This window comes from Amia ocellicauda, chromosome 1 (genome assembly GCF_036373705.1).
Source record: "Amia ocellicauda isolate fAmiCal2 chromosome 1, fAmiCal2.hap1, whole genome shotgun sequence".
NCBI lineage: Eukaryota > Metazoa > Chordata > Actinopteri > Amiiformes > Amiidae > Amia > Amia ocellicauda.
In genome coordinates this window covers 7566727-7587893 of record NC_089850.1, presented here as the reverse complement: position 1 = coordinate 7587893, position 21167 = coordinate 7566727, and the positions used below count along the sequence as shown (strand labels likewise).

Below are 21167 nucleotides of genomic sequence, written 5' to 3'. Positions count from 1 at the left end.
GATTATTTCAGTCCATCCTTTCTTCAGAACACGGTAGCCTTCTCTTCTCTCTGGCTTCAGTTTGTCCCATTCCACTCCGCCATTGACAATGTAATTGTGAACTGAGAAGGAGAGCTGCCTGTGAACCCAACATTTCCAGTTGTGTCTTTTCCTGTATATATTTCCCCCAATGTTTCATCTTGGAAATGTGCCACAGCAGGATATTTGTCATCACTGTCAACAAATGTTGGTATTAACTTTGTGTCCTCCATGCCTGGGTTGGATTGAGACACATGGTTTGGCATCTTCATGTTCTTCATTACAGTATTCTTCATCAAATTTGTCAGGAGAAGATTGTAAGTCCTGTTGAATGTCTTTATCCTTCCAGGGACTAGACTTGTCACAGTATTTCTGTAAATGTTTCCTTGCAGGTACTTTCTTTTTTTCTTTGGTCTTATCTTTTCTTTAGCTTGCAGAGAGGACAATACCATGGCGAAATTACCTGGATGTCCATGATACTTTTGTACCCAACACAAGCAGGGTGAAACCAGTCTTTATAGTGACTGCACTAAGCATAGGGTTCATTAGGGTTGTTTTTCTGTCTGCACATACAGTAAAGCTGCTCATCATCCTAAGGTTCCTTTGTTAAAGACTGTTCAGCAGTTTCTTGACCTTGGTCTGACATATTACTAGGACATGGTAGTTCCTCCAAGGCTGATATCCCCTGATTATTTATACATCATTTACATTAAGTTAAAGTGTACAAGTGTAAGGGAATCTGAAGGGGCCCTGTGTAGTATTTTTGCAACACTGTTTTTATTTACGGTCTCTGGCCAAAGAGCGGTGATTCGGTGCCATTGTACAACAAGCAGCAGAATGGAGCTGCTAGTCAGCGCTATCCCAGCCAGTAACACACTGTGGCACCACTGTGTGTAGCGGGGGTTTAACTCGTGCAAGTACAGGCAATTGTTCACTTCCAAAGAAAGAAAATGGAGCCAATATTAAAGTGCAATACAAGATGTGCCGACCAAGGGTCAATGTCTGCTTCCAAGGACTAAACTTAAAATAATAATAATAATAAAAATAATAATAATAATAATAATAATAATAATAATAATAATAATAATAATAATAATAATTAAAACAAAAACATCTGGAGATAAGATTTTATTTTTTTAAATGTGTGCCACTGTAATACAATTATACTTGACATGCGAGTAGACAATATGAATTTTAATCACAATTATAATAAATACGATTTAATAATTACATATTTTTATGAAAGCATAATAAGAAAAACGGCAGCACAGAAATAGTATAACCAAAAACGTCACAGATAGGATAACTTATTACTGCAAATACAGACTATCTTAATTTAATATACATCCACGTACATTACAAATAGTTCCTGTGCATCCTAGCTGGTTCGGTGACCTTAACAATGAAAAACTTAATATAATACCAAAAATAACATCATACAACGTGTTTATAGTCTAAAACAAAACAAATTGCACAAACTGAATAAGCTCCTGACCGTGGCATGCGGTGCGGTGCGGTGCGGTGCGGTGCGGTGCTCTTACGTCAAACCTTTTACAAACCGATAGATATCACTTAAAAGAAGGTAATACGTCAACAATGTGTTAATTTCAGAAACAAGATGCATAACACTCCTCACTTGTTGATACTTAAAAATAACGCCCTAATTGCATTGATTGTTTTCGGTGCTGGTTAATTGAAACAGGCTACCGGTTGGAATGAGCTGCCCCGACTGAAAACATTAAGCAGCTCATCCCGTCAGACATAAAGGACCTATCTGAAGTGGCTACCAGCTGTTTTGCAACACTATTACTGTATTTTAACACTTGGCTCATCCTGTCGGAAAGAAGTGACCTATCAGAATGGGCTACCCTCTATTTTTCAACACTATTACTGTATTACAAGCTTTCAGACCATATGTAGCTCATCCTGTCATCTATCCGTAAATAGCAAATTGGTCACTATTTTAATAATAATAATAAAACAAAAAAATGGATCCACAAGCTCATCAGTAGAGGAGATCAATTTGCATGATTTAGTGGGACACACTGTGATGGAAACAGAGACATGGCATTATTAACTGCTCTCAAGTACATTGTATGAGGGTCCGTTTAGGAATTAATTCATAACTTTGTTACACACACACACACATATGAAAAACTCAAACACACATATGAAATGCCCACACACATATAAAACGTGAGAAATAATCATATGGATGAGTGTGTGCAACACCTTTCATATATAGCATGAGGCGATTTCAGTATATCATTACACTACATAAATAATTCCTGGACTGCCCCTCATAATAAGAACATAAGAAAGTTTACAAACAAGAGGAGGCCATTCAACCCATCATGCTCGTTTGGTGTCCATTAGTATCTTAAGTGATTTAAGGATTCTATCTAGTCTAATTTTGAATGTGCCCAACCACACAACAACCACATTGCTAGGTACTTTGTTCCAGATTGTAACAACTCCTCTGGTTTGATGTGGTCAATGCCTTTCATTGATTTTGAAGACTTGAATCAGGGTGAAAAAGGTTAAATTCCCTCAGTCTCTCCAAGTTGGACATTCCCCAAGTCTGGTTGCTCTCCTCTGAACTGCCTCTAGAGCAGCGATATCTCTCTTGAAGTATGGAGCCCAGAACTGTACACTGTATTCCAGATGAGCTCTATCTAGTGCATTGTACAGTCTTGACATTACTTACCTTGTTTTAAATTCTACACTTTTGACAATATACCCTAACATTTTGTTTGACTTTTTTATTGCTTCCCCACATTGTTTGGATGGAGAAAGTGAGGAGTCCACATAGACTCCTAGGTTTTTCTCATGGGTTACTTCATCTAGTTCTATTCCTCCAATAGTGTAATTATAGGGGACATTTTTGTTACCTGCATGTAATACCTTGCACTTGTCCACATTGAATTTCATCTGAAGGGTGTTGGCCCACAACTGAATATAATCTAAGTCCCTTTGAATAACCTGTGCTGCCGAGAGTGTATGTGCTGAGCCACCTATTTTAGTATCATCTGCAAATTTGACAAGTTTGCTAACTATCCCAGAGTCCAGATCATTAATATAGATTAGAAACAGCAAAGGCCCTAGTACTGATCCCTGTGGAACTCCACTGACAACCTCACTCCAGTTAGAAACAACTCCTCTAATCGACACCCTCTGTTTCCTAGACATCATCCAGTTCATAATCCATCTACTTACATTACCCTGAATGCCTACAGCTTCCAATCTGAGGATCAGTCTTTGGTGTGGAACCTTATCAAAAGCTTTTTGAAATTCTAAGTATATCATATCATATGCTTTCACATGATCTACAGCTGCAGTTGCATGTTAAAATAAATATAGTTCTAATACATTAATAAGACATGATCTGCCTCATCTAAACCCATGTTGACTATCTCCACGAATATGATTTTCTTTAAATTTGTCTTGCAGAACCTCTGCCCTACCTTTTCCTATGTCATTGGTTCCAATGTGGACCATGACCAGTAGATTCCCCTTGGCTTTGGCCAGTAGCCCGTCTACAAGTTTAGGGAGATCTGCAACCTGAGCACCAGGCAGGCAAGATACCATGCGGGTCTCCTTATCACTAGAACACACTGTGTGATCTATACCTCTAAGAATTGAGTCAGAACTACCTCTCTGTTCTGGGGGGAGTGGACACCATGGTGCTCTGGTGCTCAACTGCCCTCCCATCACCCTCAGAGCTGTCACTGTCCAGCTTGGTGTCCAGCAGTTGGAACCTGTTGGGCATTTCTAGCTCTTGGGATGTCTCTAAGGGATGTGCGTGCCCTTTTCTGCGGTTACGACCTACTGTAGCCCAACAGTTCTCCACATTTTTCTGCTCTAAGGTCTCAACTTTCCTAAGTTTTGGCGTGCACACCATCTCTCTCGTGGGCTGACTGACCAATTCTTTGATATCACTAATACAACGCAGATCAACAAGCTGAGCCTCAAGGTCACGGACCTTGATCTCCAAGAATTCAACATGTCGACAACGCTCATGAATTCATCCAGGAAGGCAATCATTCTGCAAACCTTACACTGTAGTGGCCACATGCTTCTACATGTTACAGTTTTTTCAGTCTCTTAGTTTCTGTTCCCTGGTCAACTGCTTGACTTTTTGTCACCGAGAAACAGCACAGCTGCTTTAAGAGAAATCTGTGGCCCAAGGTGATTTAACCCATTCATTTCATTGCTAAATATTCAACTTGTATCAATAAATGTGTGCACTGAATAGGAACCTGCATGAATAAGAAGCTGCGAATTAGAAGCCAACTTCAGCCTCGTCTTCTCTCAGCTCTTTTCTAGCACAACGTGAGGGAACAAAACTTTCCACACAGCCACTACTAGTAATCTATACAACTGTATTCAGTCACCATTTCATTTTTAGTTAAATGCTACTTTCTTAATTTTTTTTATGTAAACCCCACAGTTTTGTATTAGTGGCTCTTTAAAGTTGTATTACATCCCGCCTAACAATACATTGGGAGTGGTCCCATTTTTGCTGTATTAAATCAAGAAAATATCTGTGAGAAAACAACCTGAACATGCTCTTGCAGCTACTCTAGTTTTAGAAAAATGTTGTAATCGAAGTTTGGACATATCAGTACAGATTTCAATAATTAATTCAATAATCTCTCTGTATATATATGGACTGAAGGTGACTTTTAAGAGACAAACACTGCATCAAGTGACACTGCTGTCAAAGCAGCTGTAGCGTACAGTTTAATTGCTATTATGAATATTTACACGAATAGGTAAAGAACGTCTGGATGATATTTTAGGAATATTGTTACAGGCATATATGGTTGCCTAACTTGCAAGCCAACACATCCAGTGTATGACGTTTCTGCACTGCACATTGGGTGGATTAAAGGTGGACCGCAAAGAATATTTATTTATGAATATACAATTTAGACAATGGTACACATGTAAATATATCTGTGTAACACGATCATATATTTAACATGTACAGATGGGTGATAAGTTAAAGGAAAAACCTGAATAAATGAGTTGAGGAACATAATGAATGCAGATGCTTCCAAACAGGTGTACTGCATAATACAATTAAGCAATTAACATCCTATAATACTCTGTGGTATGTATAAAAATGCTGAGCAGGCCCAGTTGACCTAAATTTTGAATCAAGATGGCAAGAGGCAAGGATCTAAGTGACTTTAAGAGGGGTCATTATTGGGGCACGATTTGCAGGCACTTCAGTCACAAAGACTGCTCAACTGGCTAGTGCTCTTGATAAGTGGGCAAGTGCATCTGTGGCGTACACCAAGAGAACAGTACAGGCCTGACTGCTTGACCCCTACATTGAGAGGTCTGGAGGCTGTTATGCTGTGGGGGGGCATGGTTTGGGTCCACTTGTCCCCTTAGAGGGAAGGGTCACTGTAAATCATTACAAAGTTAATTGTATCACCTTTATCCTATGGTGAAACATTTCTATCCTGATGGGAGTGGTCTCTTCCAGGATGACAATGCCCCATCCACAGGGCATGAGGGCTCACTGAATGGTTTGATGAGTGTGAAAATGATGTGAATCATATGCTATGGCCTTCACAGTCACCAGATCATAACCCAATTGAACACCTTATGGGAGATTTTGGACCGACGTGTTAGACAGCGCTCTCCACAACCATCATCAAAACACCAAATGAGGGAATATCTTTTGGAAGAATGGTGTTCCATCCCTCCAGTAGAGTCCAGAGACTCATAGAATCTGTGCCAAGAGCATTGAAGCTGTTCTGGTGGCTCGTGGTGGCTTAACACCATTAATGAGAAATTAATGTTGGTTTTTCCTTTAATTTGTCACCTGTCTGTATGTTTAAATACTGAACACTGGTTTCTACATGACATCTTTTGTTGGTGTGGCCCAAGTACACAGATATATGACGAGTGTGCAGTTGTCCTGTACCTGCAGGGTCTACTGTCAGGACACTGAGCAAAAAGTTTGTACTTGCCTCTTACTTTTAATATCACTTGATGCCATCTACTGTATGTACTTTGTAATGATGTACACATCACTGTTCAGTTTCAAGAGATGATAATAAAAATTGCAATTCATATCACAGCACCAGGTGCAGGGCTCAGATTACATCAACACTTCAACAGGCAAGAGAAAATTACACAATTGTAAACAGTTACGGCTTATTTTTTAGTTGCTAGTTTCTTCTAATGATAAATGTAACCACTATGATATAGTTTTGTAGCCTATGTGTCACAGTTTATTTTTAATCTGCACAGCTACACGCTGAATAAAATATGTACATTGATCTGTTATTCACCTAACACATCCCCATTGATCCAATAGATCACACCTAGATAAGGGCAACTGCTAAAATATGATGATGATGATGATGATGATGATGATGATGATGATGATGATGATTATTATTAATATTATTATTATTATTATTATTATTATTAATATTATTATTATTATTATTAATAATAATAATAATAATAATAATAATAATAATAATAATAATAATAATATTAACTACACAGCTGTCATCAATAGCGGCTTCGGTTTTCATTTTATTATTTTTCTTCTACTCATATTTGTAACCGCTACGAAGTACAGGTTTGTAGAATGCCAAGTTTCTGTGTTTATATCCCTACATATGCCCTGGCTGCCTCTCGCAGGACCATCTTTGGCTTCCGCCCTCTAGTTTCTCTTCAGTATTAAACACTGTGATTGGCTCGCAGTACCTCTCGATCTGCCGGCCCATCTCGGAAACCACACCAGCAAAACATGTCTCCTCCCCGTTCGCAGGTCCTCATTTTAGATTTAATTTAGCGAGAAGCTGTGCTGCGAGATTCCCTCCTGCGACTCTTCACAACTTTTCGTGTTTGCACCTTGTGAACATTTTTTATTTAATCCTGCCCACAGCTTCATGTATAATTGTATCAATTATTGTTACAAATCTCTTCTCTCATTTAGCTGCACTTTTTCAGAACATCACAGCCCTATACTATGAGATGTACAAGAAAATAATTAGTATTTTCAGTGTCCCTGTGTCCAGTGGCCCTCTTTTACTTGCTTCTTTTTTGCCATATGGTCTTTTGTTCCAGGCATTTATTCTGTAGCATCGATCAGTTGCTTCAGCCTAACAGCAAATCTAATGAGAATCTTGATTAGTTCTCAGCTGAACAATGTAATGATTTTAAAAAGAAAAATAAACTTCTGTAAAAAAAAGTTTGCTTGAATTGTGGTAATGAAGCACACTGTGTTTTTATACAACCATGGTGGTAAAGATTGCATTTTATGTGTGCTGAGTCCTACACTGTGTTCTACCTATAACCAAAATTATTCGTATTAGGCAGAGTGGATGAAATATCATTACATTTCTGTTAACACAATTTAAAATGGGGCATTTGGTAAAAAGTGAAAAAGCTTCAAAAGAGTTTGTGTTGATGAAATCAAGCATTGAATCTCCTAATCAATTACATTATCTTATTTTCTGATACAATCATGTGTATTTCAATTTTCTTTCTCTTGTTGTCAGTTACTTTACAGATTCTCTGTGGTGATGTTTTATCTCCTAGTCTAGTAGCAGAACAAGTGGCAAAAGTTACCAGATGTTGACCCTCTCAAAAACTCTGCTTATGCTGAGAAACAAATTCAGGCATTCTTTGAAAATAACACTCATTCTTGGTTCTTCTTTCTTCATTTAGTCAGAGCTACCACTTGCAAGCTGCAAGAGACATGCATCCCAGTGTCAGCTTGGATCCAGCAGCCAACTATAACTCCCCCAAGTTTCGTTCCAGGAATCAGAGCTACATGAGAGCAGTCAGCACCCTCAGTCAGGCAAGCTGTGTTAGTCAGGTGAGTTCAATCTCCATAAATCACAACAAATCAGAGGATTTGAGCCAAGAGCCGGGAGAAGACCTACTGTTTAACAGAAGAACACAGCTTGTTCCAGTAGGCTGCTGTGCTTTGACATTTTCTGATGAGAGCCACCATATAGGGAAATGTCTCTACACTACGCTGGGGTTTGAGCTTTCTTAAGGTTAGTGATAAATGTGCGTCATGCAAAAAAACAAGAAGAAGCCTGATATAAAGTTGGTTTATAAGAAGGTGAACATTCGTGCTTGAGGTAATGAATGAATGATGGGGATGACACACACACAAAGTAAATTTCTGCATTTTGCATTTCGTTCAGATTGAAAATGTACCAATTGGCAGGCCATAATTTGTTACATTACAGTTAGTGACACTTACTTTTGCATGGTATGTATTTGACCATAGCTTTCCTTGTGTTACTCTGTGACCCTGGAACTCTTTTTGTACTATGATACGTAACTGTGCCCAATATTGAAGAAAAACATGAATATTTCAGTAAATGTACATTTAAAAAGTCTGGGTCCTCTCACCCTATTGTTACTTGTAGTGATATGTTAGCCAGCTGAAAGAAGATAATTCTATGATGTATGACGAAATTCAATAAAACTTAAAACAAATTGTACATAGTACAATAGTATAGAGTACAATAAAATGAAAGAAGGTGTCTCACTAAACCCAAATCCCAGTCGAATGTGTGGATACTGCCAGAAGAAAATGTCAGAGCTGGTGTTTTTTTGTTTTTCTTCCCTTCGTGTCAGGCCATTTATTCTTCTTATTTTTTGTTAACTTTTGTCATAAAGAAACAAAATCTAAACTACATGCAATAGTAGTACATCTGTGTGAATGTGAAACTGAAGTATCTCTGAATAGTTTTTTTTTTGGTCTGAAATTAGTACATGTACATTTGCTCTTGATATTTGGGTATCCCTGTAAGTATATATCATGGAATAAATGGATAGTGGAAAATGCTAATTCTATGTAAATTGACAAAGGGGTGATCCAAAATTGAGATTATTCTGTTTCCCATATTTCTACACTTCAGATATATGACATGTGTTTTAAAGATGCAGTACCCTTTCATAAAAGCTAGCAGGATTTTGCCTGTAATGAGTTGCCAGAAGAGGCGATGTTTCCTTTGAAAGTGCTGTAATTCTCTCCAACTCTGAATTTAGTACAGGTTTGTAGAGCGCCAGGTGTCTGTGTTTATATCTGTACATACACCCTGGCTACACTAAACAGATAATATTATCATTTTCTTATTATTTTAGCTTTAAGTCATATTTTCCACATAAATGAATCTATTAGTTAGGGGAGAGCACCAGGGCATGCACTGCAATCTAAGACTAAATGTTTTCCAGAGAGAGAGCTGTTGCATGTGTTTAATTGCAAGCCAAACTGCAAGCCAATGAGCTTCGCATCAAATATGCTGCACTTTCAAGGGAAACTAATTTTCAGAGTTTGGCTAAAGTTTTGTTTCCGTGGCTTATCCATCAGTGAGAGTTTTTGCACAACGTACTGATGCCTTTTGGTTGTTTGGCATGCATGCTTTAATAAGCCTATGAATACAAACATGCATACAGACTAGAGCACATGGTATATACAATGTATATACAGTCCATAAATGAAGAGTCCCCAGGCAGCAATCAAGGGACAAGTTGTATATTTATGTATTGGTTCTGCAGTTACAAAAGTAATTAAGCTATCAATGCCTGACAGGTAGATTATTATTTAAATATCAGCAACCTTTTTTCCCTTTCTAAATCGACAAATGCATATATATAAAAGGTTTTAGTCAGCATTTCATGGTAAACCAATGTGCACTGTATGGTATGTTTGGTGATCTGTGTATCTTTGGAATTGCTGGTATTCCCATCTCATCTTCCCTGTACACCCACCCCACACTCCAGAGTAATTTGAGGCATAGTTTGTGTTCTGTTTAATATATATATATATATATATATATATATATATATATATATATATATATATATATACACAATGCATCTTAACTACTAATACTATGCAAGGACTCATTGAGGCCAAGCTGAGACTGCAGTTCTGAGCTTTGACCACTAGTGCACAATTGCATGAACATGTCCAATTATTGGCTTTATTGGGTTTATTGGCCAAAAACATATTTAGCAAGATGTGGAGAAATCATCGGTTACTCACTTGGAAACACTCTCCTGCTCCTGGGGTGGGATATCAGAGTACGCTTCCCACTGGGATTTAAAAACTGTAAACTCAATCTCTGTTAAAGTCGGAATGACTGACAAAGATATCTACTCTGAGTGTTTACCCTCTATATATTAGAGTTTTAATGCCTCTCTATATATATTTGTTTAATTTCGCAGGGGGGTGTCTGCTTCCTTCTGCTTCCTTTAATCTTGAACAAAAAGTTTTTACTGTGTATTTCTTAACTTACAAATTCATTTTTCACAAAGGCTAAGAACTTTAACAACTAAACATATCAAAGTCTAGATTTGTTGAAGGCTTAATATGCTCATGTTTTTTCTTATTATTTTTTGGATTTTGTCAACAACATTTTATAAAATGGAAATATACAGAAGTCAGAACATATCTGAACTATTTTACTAGAAATAGTACATTATGAAATGAATGATGTAACTAGAAACTAAAATGAATTTAATTTGACACTGATGTGCTGTCATAGATGTTAATAATCAAAGACGCATGTTTCTTTCAGATGAGAGATTACACTAATTTCCCAAAGGAAATAAAAGCCATGAAAGGCAGATTAAGTGGGAAAAAATGTAGCCTTATTTGTCCTTGTTTTTACCAGTAATTGGTGCAGGATTACATAAAAAATAGTGTGAATCATTGAATAGAGTACACTGTTGAAGTACTACTTGTCTATTCATAATCTTCAACACCAGTTGACTGATGAGTCGCACCCTTAGGCTAGTAAATATGTTGTTCATGAACCTTACTGGCTTTGCTGCTGCTGCTGCCTGTAATGTTATTTATTAAAATGAATGTACAGCATAGGATAAACTGTGAGGTTAAACAAAAACCTTAATATTTGTTCACAATTCACATATATCAAATGTTTTTGCATATTTTAGGTACAACATTTTACACATCATGTCTCACCACATAAACAATATTATTAATAAATTATGGAATTATTATTATTATCATCATTATTATTAATAAATGAGAGATTTTCCTTTTTAGCACTTATTTTTCTAATTATGAAATAAACCAATTTATGTTTTTTTTCTAAAATGATTAAAATAGATATTCTCTCACCTAACTTAACAGTAAGTATAACCATTAAAAAACATAGCTATTATTATTTTAATGTTGTTTGTCATTTGTGATCTATCTTTCATACTTATTTGCTTGATTGGGACTGGGATTAAATCAAAACTTTACCCTGTAACCTGGGCAGATTCATTGTTGATAGTTATAACCCCCTCCCTCAAAAATAAATAACCACAAATCTCCATAATCATCATCAAAACATCAAATATGAGGGAATATCTTTTGGAAGAATGGTGTTCATCCCTCCAGTAGAGTTCAGAGACTCGTAGAATCTATGCCAAGTTGCATTGAATCTGGTGTGTTGGTGGCCCAAAACCTTACTGAGACACTTTATGTTGTTTTTTCCTTTAATTTGTTACCTGCCAGTATACATACAGTGAGGGAAAAAAGTATTTGATCCCCTGCTGATTTTGTACGTTTGCCCACTGATAAAGAAATGATCAGTCTATAATTTTAATGGTAGGTGTATTTTAACAGTGAGAAAGAGAATAACAACAAAAAAATCCAGAAAAACGCATTTCAAAAAAGTTATAAATTGATTTGCATGTTAATGAGGGAAATAAGTATTTGATCCCCTATCAATCAGCAAGATTTCTGGCTCCCAGGTGTCTTTTATACAGGTAACGAGCTGAGATTAGGAGCACTCTCTTAAAGGGAGTGCTCCTAATCTCAGCTCGTTACCTGTATAAAAGACACCTGTCCACAGAAGCAATCAATAAATCAGATTCCAAACTCTCCACCATGGCCAAGACCAAAGAGCTGTCCAAGGATGTCAGGGACAAGATTGTAGAACTACACAAGGCTGGAATGGGCTACAAGACCATCGCCAAGCAGCTTGGTGAGAAGGTGACAACAATTGGTGCGATTATTCGCAAATGGAAGAAACACAAAATAACTGTCAGTCTCCCTCGGTCTGGGGCTCCATGCAAGATCTCACCTTGTGGAGTTTCAATGATCATGAGAACGGTGAGGAATCAGCCCAGAACTACACGGGAGGATCTTGTTAATGATCTCAAGGCAGCTGGGACCATAGTCACCAAGAAAACAATTGGTAACACACTACGCCGTGAAGGACTGAAATCCTGCAGCGCCCGCAAAGTCCCCCTGCTCAAGAAAACACATGTACAGGCCCGTCTGAAGTTTGCCAATGAACATCTGAATGATTCAGAGGAGAACTGGGTGAAAGTGTTGTGGTTAGATGAGACCAAAATCGAGCTCTTTGGCATCAACTCAACTCGCCGTGTTTGGAGGAGGAGGAATGACCCCAAGAACACCATCCCCACCATCAAACATGGAGGTGGAAACATTATGCTTTGGGGGTGTTTTTCTGTTAAGGGGACAGGACAACAGCACCGCATCAAAAGGACGATGGACGGGGCCATGTACCGTCAAATCTTGGGTGAGAACCTCCTTCCCTCAGCCAGGGCATTGAAAATGGGTCGTGGATGGGTATTCCAGCATGACAATGACCCAATACACACAGCCAAGGCAACAAAGGAGTGGCTCAAGAAAAAGCACATTTAGGTCCTGGAGTGGCCTAGCCAGTCTCCAGACCTTAATCCCATAGAAAATCTGTGGAGGGAGCTGAAGGTTCAAGTTTCCAAACGTCAGCCTCGAAACCTTAATGACTTGGAGAGGATCTGCAAAGAGGAGTGGGACAAAATCCCTCCTGAGATGTGTGAAAACCTGGTGGCCAACTACAAGAAACGTCTGACCTCTGTGATTGCCAACAAGGGTTTTGCCACCAAGTACTAAGTCGAAGGGGTCAAATACTTATTTCCCTCATTAACATGCAAATCAATTTCTAACTTTTTTGAATTGCATTTTTCTGGATTTTTTTGTTGTTATTCTGTCTCTCACTGCTAAAATACACCTACCATTAAAATTATAGACTGATCATTTCTTTGTCAGTTGGCAAACGTACAAAATCAGCAGGGGATCAAATACTTTTTTCCCCCACTATATGTAGTTAGGCTATATAAATATATATACGCACACACACAAACACACACACACATTTTGTATTAATTATTGTAATGTATGTTTTTAATTGATACATTAATTTGAGACTATAACTCCAATAATTCAATGCATACAATTAATCAGGACAGTTGGCTGTGGCAGCTGGAGGCTACTTAAAAAGGTTTAAAAATAAAACTTGTATCTCTGTTGGCACAGTGGTTAAGGAACAGCACTGTGAACCCAATAATCCGGGTTTGATTCCTGATGAACTTGTTCTTCCCTTATGTATAGATTATTATAATAAAAATGTGTGTATATATATATACACCGATCAGCTATAACATTATGACCACTGACGGTTGAAGTGAATAACACTGATAATCTTGTTATCATGGCACCTGTCAGTCGGTGGGATATATTAGGCAGAAAGTAAAGGATCTGAGCGACTTTGACCAGGGCCAAATTGTGATGACTAGGTGACTGGGTCAGAGCATCTCCAAAACTGCAGCTCTTGTGGGGTGTTCCCGGTCTGCAGTGGTCAGTACCTATCAAAAGTTGTCCAAGGAAGGAAAAGCGGTGAACCGGCGACAGGGTCATGGGCGGCCAAGGCTCACTGATGCACGTGGGGAGCGAAGGCTGGCCCGTGTGGTCCGATCCAACAGACGAGCTACTGTAGCTGAAATTGCTGAAAAAGTTAATGCTGGTACTGATAGAAAGGTGCAGGAACACACAGTGCATCGCAGTTTGTTCCATATGGGGCTGCGTAGCTGCAGACCACTGCAGACCAGGTTGCAATGGAGGAAGGTGGCCTGGTCTGATGAATCACGAGTTCAAGGTGTTGACTTGGCCTCCAAATTCCCCAGATCTCAATCCAATCAAGCATCTGTGGGATGTGCTGGACAAATTAGTCCGATCCATGGAGGCCCCACCTCGCAACTTACAGGACTTAAAGGATCTGCTGCTAACATCTTGGTGCCAGATACCACAGCACACCTTCAGAGGTCTAGTGGAGTCCATGCCTCGACGGGTCAGGGCTGTTTTGGCGGCAAAAGGGGGACCTACACAATATTAGGCAGGTGGTCATAATATTATGGCTGATCAGTGTATATATATATACACTCACCTAAAGGATTATTAGGAACACCTGTTCAATTTCTCATTAATGCAATGATCTAACCAACCAATCACATGGCAGTTGCTTCAATGCATTTAGGGGTGTGGTCCTGGTCAAGACAATCTCCTGAACTCCAAACTGAATGTCTGAATGGGAAAGAAAGGTGATTTAAGCAATTTTGAGCGTGGCATGGTTGTTGGTGCCAGACGGGCCGGTCTGAGTATTTCACAATCTGCTCAGTTACTGGGATTTTCACGCACAACCATTTCTATGGTTTAGAAAGAATGGTGTGAAACGGGAAAAACATCCAGTATGCGGCAGTCCTGTGGGCGAAAATGCCTTGTTGATGCTAGAGGTCAGAGGAGAATGGGCCGACTGATTCAAGCTGATAGAAGAGCAACTTTGACTGAAATAACCACTCGTTACAACTGAGGTATGCAGCAAAGCATTTGTGAAGCCACAACACGTACAACCTTGAGGCGGATGGGCTACAACAGCAGAAGACCCCACCGGGTACCACTCATCTCCACTACAAATAGGAAAAAGAGGCTACAATTTGCACAAGCTCACCAAAATTGGACAGTTGAAGACTGGAAAAATGTTGCCTGGTCTGATGAGTCTCGATTTCTGTTGAGACATTCAGATGGTAGAGTCAGAATTTGGCGTAAACAGAATGAGAACATGGATCCATCATGCCTTGTTACCACTGTGCAGGCTGGTGGTGGTGGTGTAATAGTGTGGGGGATGTTTTCTTGGCACACTTTAGGCCCCTTAGTGCCAATTGGGCATCGTTTAAATGCCACGGCCTACCTGAGCATTGTTTCTGACCATGTCCATCCCTTTATGACCACCATGTACCCATCCTCTGATGGCTACTTCCAGCAGGATAATGCACCATGTCACAAAGGTCGAATCATTTCAAATTGGTTTCTTGAACATGACAATGAGTTCACTGTACTAAACTGGCCCCCACAGTCACCAGATCTCAACCCAATAGAGCATCTTTGGGATGTGGTGGAACGGGAGCTTCGTGCCCTGGATGTGCATCCCACAAATCTCCATCAACTGCAAGATGCTATCCTATCAATATGGGCCAACATTTCTAAAGAATGCTTTCAGCACCTTATTGAATCAATGCCACATAGAATTAAGGCAGTTCTGAAGGCGAAAGGGGGTCAAACACAGTATTAGTATGGTGTTCCTAATAATCCTTTAGGTGAGTGTATATATAATAATAATTTCTTATATAATTTCCTGCAGTTAAATGATCTGGGTTCAATTCCCGATGAGCACTTGTTCTTTTGTTATATATAGATAAGAAATATATGTATTGATATGTATATGTTTAGATTGTAATATATGTGTGTGTGTGTGTGTGTGTATGTGTATATATATATATATATATATATATATATATATATATATACACATATATTGTAATAACCCCCGGGTTTGAGGGTGATTACTGAAATAATGCACGATAGCGTGGAAGTTTCAAAAACAAACTGAGGTTTATTCAGAAGAGCTGGGAGGTACATGCACTTTCCCTCCCAATCTTTCTTGCACAGCAAAAACACTCAGCCCTTTACTTTCTGATACTCCTGCTTCAATTCACTCTGCAGCTTGTCATCAAGCCCTGATATATTCCCCTGACATGTGACCCCCACCCCAGTGACAGGTGGAGCCATGAAACCCCAAAATACCCAAACAGAACAATACAAGGGGCAAGGGGCAGCAGGTGGAGGGTCCAGGAAGCAGGAACGTGCCTGGCCATGGTAATAAGGACCACCACCCTGCACCTCCCCCAACCGCTCCACCACCAGGCAGGGGCCCGCCCACTTGCTGTCTAGCTTTGGGCAGCATCCCTTCACCTGCTTCGGGCTGAAGACCCACACCAGGTCTCTGTCCTTGAAGTGCAGCCCCTTGGAGTGAAGGTCACATCCCCTCTTCTGTCATTACCCAGTGACATCCAGCTGTTGGGCAAACTGGGCTAACCAAAACTATCTCCCAATAGTATGAGGAGTGCAGGTATGGAGGCGGTGGATTCCTACATGGCCGCACTCTGGTGCCATGGTAAGCTGCTAGCACCTCATCTCAGAATCCCCCGGGACAACGATCTGCCACCATTCCTCACCGGTGGCCGGCTCTAGCCACCGCCGACGCAGCACCCCCTCATGAAGGGCCAAGCCTGGCCACTGAGCCAAAAAGTTCCTTAGATTACAACCTCTTCCCAGTCAGGCCTGCAACCATCTGCCACCCACTGCTGGATGTCAGGGAGCTCAGGATTTTGCTACTGGTGGGCCTGCCAGTTAGGCACCGACTGGGAGAGCAGAGCTTGGCAGGTGGTTGATGCCTCTCCCGTCAGCTACTGCTCCCAGGCCTCCCTCCTAGCACAGCCAGCACAAGGGTCTGCTCCGCAGGACCTCCTCAACAGGCTGTTGGCATTTAGGTGGGCCCCCCCTTCTGGTGCTGGATGGTGTACCGGAAGGACTGGAGCTGTTCCATCCAGCGCACCACCTGCCCCTCCGGCTCTCTGAATGACATTAACCAGCGCAGCGCCGCATGGCTTGTCATGATGATGAAGGGCAGCCCACACAGGTAGAGGTGGAAATAGCGGGTTGCCTCTACAACAGCGAGCAGCTATCAACGGGTGATGCAATAATTGCGCATAGGCTTACTAAGTGTCTGGCTGTATATGCCTCTCACCTTCTGGGGATTGCTGGGCCAGCACCCCGCCGATTGCATCATTGCTGACGTCCATGTGGAGGATGAAGGGTCTCCAGGGGTCAGGCGCGGTGAGTACAGGTGTGCATCAGGGCATTGAAGGTCTCCTGGTGTGCAGCTGCCCATTCGAAGGGGGCGTCCTTGCCTTGGTCCTAGTTCATGTTATGGTTATTGAAATTGAAACGCAATTCTAATTAGGAGAATCTAAAATCCTTATTAATCGCCTAATAGTTTGTTCTATTCTGATACTATTTAACTGCAGGAAATAATATAAGAAATTATTATAATTAAAAATATATACATTTTTATTTTTTTAATTATAATAATCTATACATAAGGAAGAACAAGTTAATCGGGAATTGAACCCACATCATTGGGTTCACAGTGCTGTTCTTTAACCACTGTGTCAACAGACAATACAAGCTTTATTTTGAAAAAAAAATTTAAGTAGCCTCCAGCCACTGTAGCCAACTGCCCTGATTCATTGTATGAAACTGAAATACTGGAGTTGTAGTCTCAATCAAAGAACATAAAAACATAAGAAAGTTTACAAATGAGAGGGGGCCTTTTGACCCATCATGCACGTTTGGTGTCCATTCATAACTAAATGATCCGAGGATACTATTCAGTTTATTTTTAAATGTCCCCAAATTTTCAGCTTCAACCACATCGCTTGGGAGTTTGTTCCAGATTGTGACAACTCTCTGTGTGAAGAAGTGTCTCCTGTTTTCCACATTGAATGATTTTGAAGACTTGAATCAAGTCCCTACGTAGTCTCCTCTGTTCCAGGGTGAAAAGGTTCAGGTCCCTCAGTCTCTCAGTAGGACATTCCCTTGAAACCTGGAATAAAAAAAGTCTGGATGCTCTCCTCTGAACTGCCTCTAGAGCAGCGATATCTTTCTTGAAGTGTGGAGCCCAGAACTGTACACAGTATCCAGAAGAGGTCTAACTAATGCATGGTACAGTCTGAACATTACTGCCCTTGTTTTAAATTCTACACTTTTGACCATATACCCTAGCATTTTGTTTGCCTTTTTAATTGTCCTGGGGACCAATTGTCACGGGACGAATTGTTGTGGGGACCAATTATCGCAGGAACCAATTGTCGGGGGACGAATTGACATGCTCCCCATTTCAATTGCCTAATGTTCTTCCTGAACATCTTACTTTTTTAGCTACTGACAAAAGCTTTTTTATGTTGTTGATGTATTTACAATGTTAGTACAATTTTAAAAGGGGTTTGAAAACAGCAGGATGTCTTATGATTTACTCAAAAGTAGCTCAAAACACACACACACACACATATATATACACACACACACACACTTAAGGTGTTAGTAGTTAAATTTTCATATTTTAAATTAATCAACTCAATAAAGAACACATCACTGACTTTTCAGATTAAAATACTGGAACAGAAATACAAGGTTGCTCAGTATTAACTAGCATTTTTCTTATCTGCCATATTCTGTCTGAAGCATTGAACACAGTAAATACATTGTATATACCGTATTTAACTTGAAATAGTGTTTGAGATTGTATACAGCTTTTTTCCTTTTTTGTTTTCAGTGTGCTCTTTACTGCATTTTTGGGTTTGTTTTCTGTTACCTTTGCTTTCCTCTTTTGCTTATTATATAAAGGATTTGATGATAATCGTACATGGGATAGTGCATCTTAAAACAGTACAAGTATTCAATATTTATTTTGCTAGGGAAAAAAGTTTTCTTCTGAAGTTGAAAGATTGGGACATTTTGCTAACACTCCTTCATATTTACTGTACAAAGGGGAAGAATCAAAGTCAGAAAGAGAAAGGAAGAGGAAAAATTAAGGACTGCTATTCCTGTTTTTGTCTCTCAGGTGAGTGAGACTGAGATCAATGGCCAGTTTGAATCAGTTTGCGAGTCCGTTTTTAGTGAAGTAGAATCCCAGGCTATGGATGCCTTGGACCTTCCTGGCTGTTTCCGCACTCGAAGCCACAGTTACCTGCGTGCTATTCAGGCTGGTTATTCCCAAGATGACGACTGCATACCTTCAATGACATCTTCCACAGTCACCTCAACTATCAGATCCACAACAGGTAACAGTATGCTTAAAAGAGAAGGCTTAGAATACATACATACTTTCATACATGTATACATTCATACATACATACATACATACATACATACATACATACATACATACATACATACATGCATACAGTGGAAACCCTTGCTTGACTTGACAGAATCAGGTGTGAATGTTAAATTGTTTTTGCTGTGTTTATTTTATTTATTTATGTATTTATTTATTTATTTATTTAAGTTGTGGTTTCTTTTGCCTCTGTAGTTCACAGCAGAGATTGTTCAGGGTTTGCTTGCAAGTTTTGCACGAACTATGCATCTCTCTGTCTCTCCCCCCCTCTTTTCTGGGGCCCGATTAGCCCCATTGGTGGGAGATGACGAGCTCATGTTAAACAGCTTAGCTGAGTAACTTCCACGTTCATATTACTGACACATCACACAGCATGTGTAAGACAATGAAGTGCTGTTCTGAGCATGTATAAGTTTAAAGAGAATTCTCCAAAGTGTGGAAAAATAATTGAATAGTTTAACAATAAATTGGTTCAGTTTGAGACTAGCTTGGGGAGGGCAGATTAGTGGATGGCAACAGGCTGTACGTGTAGGCTCAAGTTTTGACTTTCACAGGACCCATCAATGGCTTACACAAGACATATATCTTGTGCAAGAGAAGTCCTGGTGGCTTTGCCAAAAACTATGTGTTACAGAGGTAAAACACATCTAACTGATTTTGACTTGTAAGCCTACAGAACACAGGACTGGGAATAACAAAAATGTAACTGAAATACGGTAAGTTACAAAACTTTGATAAATTAGCATCCGGTTGCACAAAGAAACTTAAGACTAGATATTATATTCTAGTCTTTGTACATTTCCTGAAATATAAGGTGGTTACATTTATAAAAAATATTTTGTGATCTTTCACATGAAATCAGTTTTTTTTTTTTTTTTAAGTTTATTAAAGTTGCACAAAACCTTGTGATTAATATCTCTTATTGTAATGGTTACAGCAATAGCTAATGCTAGTGATTCTGTGAAATGTACTGTGCTAAAGATATTCTTAGCTAAAGAAGGCGCTGAAATACCCATATAGTGTTATGAATGGAACATAAGTGAAGGCATATAAGGATCTAGGAATTCACATTATTTGGACAGTGTCCCCTGAATATCTATGTGTGATATTTTTACATATTGACAAACATTTCAATTAAAATGATACAAACAGTTACAGGGTTGTCAGTTTAATATTTTAGTAGCTGTTGAACAAATAATTGAATTAATTAATATTCTTCACAGTCCAAAATAAGCCAATGGTTAGAATTAAATCTAGGATTTTCAACATGATAGGTATATAAATACCATGCACAATAATAACGTTCATGTGCACTGTTGAGTTTGGAATGCTGCCATAGAGCTTATATAGTTTTTACTTCAAAACTGCTTTGTCTCTCCTGATTTAGTTTTTACTCAATCAATACTGAGTTCTGTTGGCTATGTTTAGCACAGTACAATACATTATGTAAATTTTTTTCTATAAAATTTGTATAAAGTATGGATTTACTATAGTTGGTTTATTCACTAGGTTTTGTGAATGACTGTTTGAATTAGATATCTTGTGTCATTAGACCAAAATGTGTACAATGCAGTGCACACAGAAATACGAACTGTCTGTAGTCGGTGAAGAGATTTTGCTTGTTTCAGGAAAGCACATCCTTGGTTTTGTGCAACACTCTTAAATCAAGGTCATCGTCGCGGTGAAACAAATCAAACTGCTTGTATTCCAGTACGAAAGGTGCTTTGTGCAAACGGTCCATGTCCCTCTAAAATGAGTTGTGTAGTTTATTTGGTGTATGCCTCCAAAAGTAAAGCTATGAACCCTATTGAAATATTATTTTACTACAGTGTGCAGTGGGTAACATTAAAAACATCCCTGTATTGATTTATTACGTGGTTTGGTTCTAGGGAATCTGATTTTTGTATTCATTAGTTAAGTACTTTGTTTAAATTTGGAGTTCTATATTATTTTGCTTTCATCTCTTCCTCCATCTGGGGTTGCCCAATTAGAATACTTCTTAGCCCACATGAGACTAAAGGACTGAGGAAAATGGAGTGACCTCCAATCCCACTG

The 21167-nt window shown here is 39.2% G+C and overlaps 1 protein-coding gene across 1 annotated transcript in view; it reads left to right on the top strand.

Moving 5' to 3' along the window:
• The window catches only part of LOC136757590 (disks large-associated protein 2-like), an 88233-nt gene that overhangs the window by 64082 nt on the left and 2984 nt on the right, over positions 1-21167 (top strand). Inside the window, exons 3-4 of the mRNA XM_066712411.1 lie at positions 7723-7873; positions 18837-19056. Coding sequence (XP_066568508.1) covers positions 7723-7873; positions 18837-19056 — 371 coding nt within the window. The remainder of the gene's footprint in view (positions 1-7722; positions 7874-18836; positions 19057-21167) is intronic.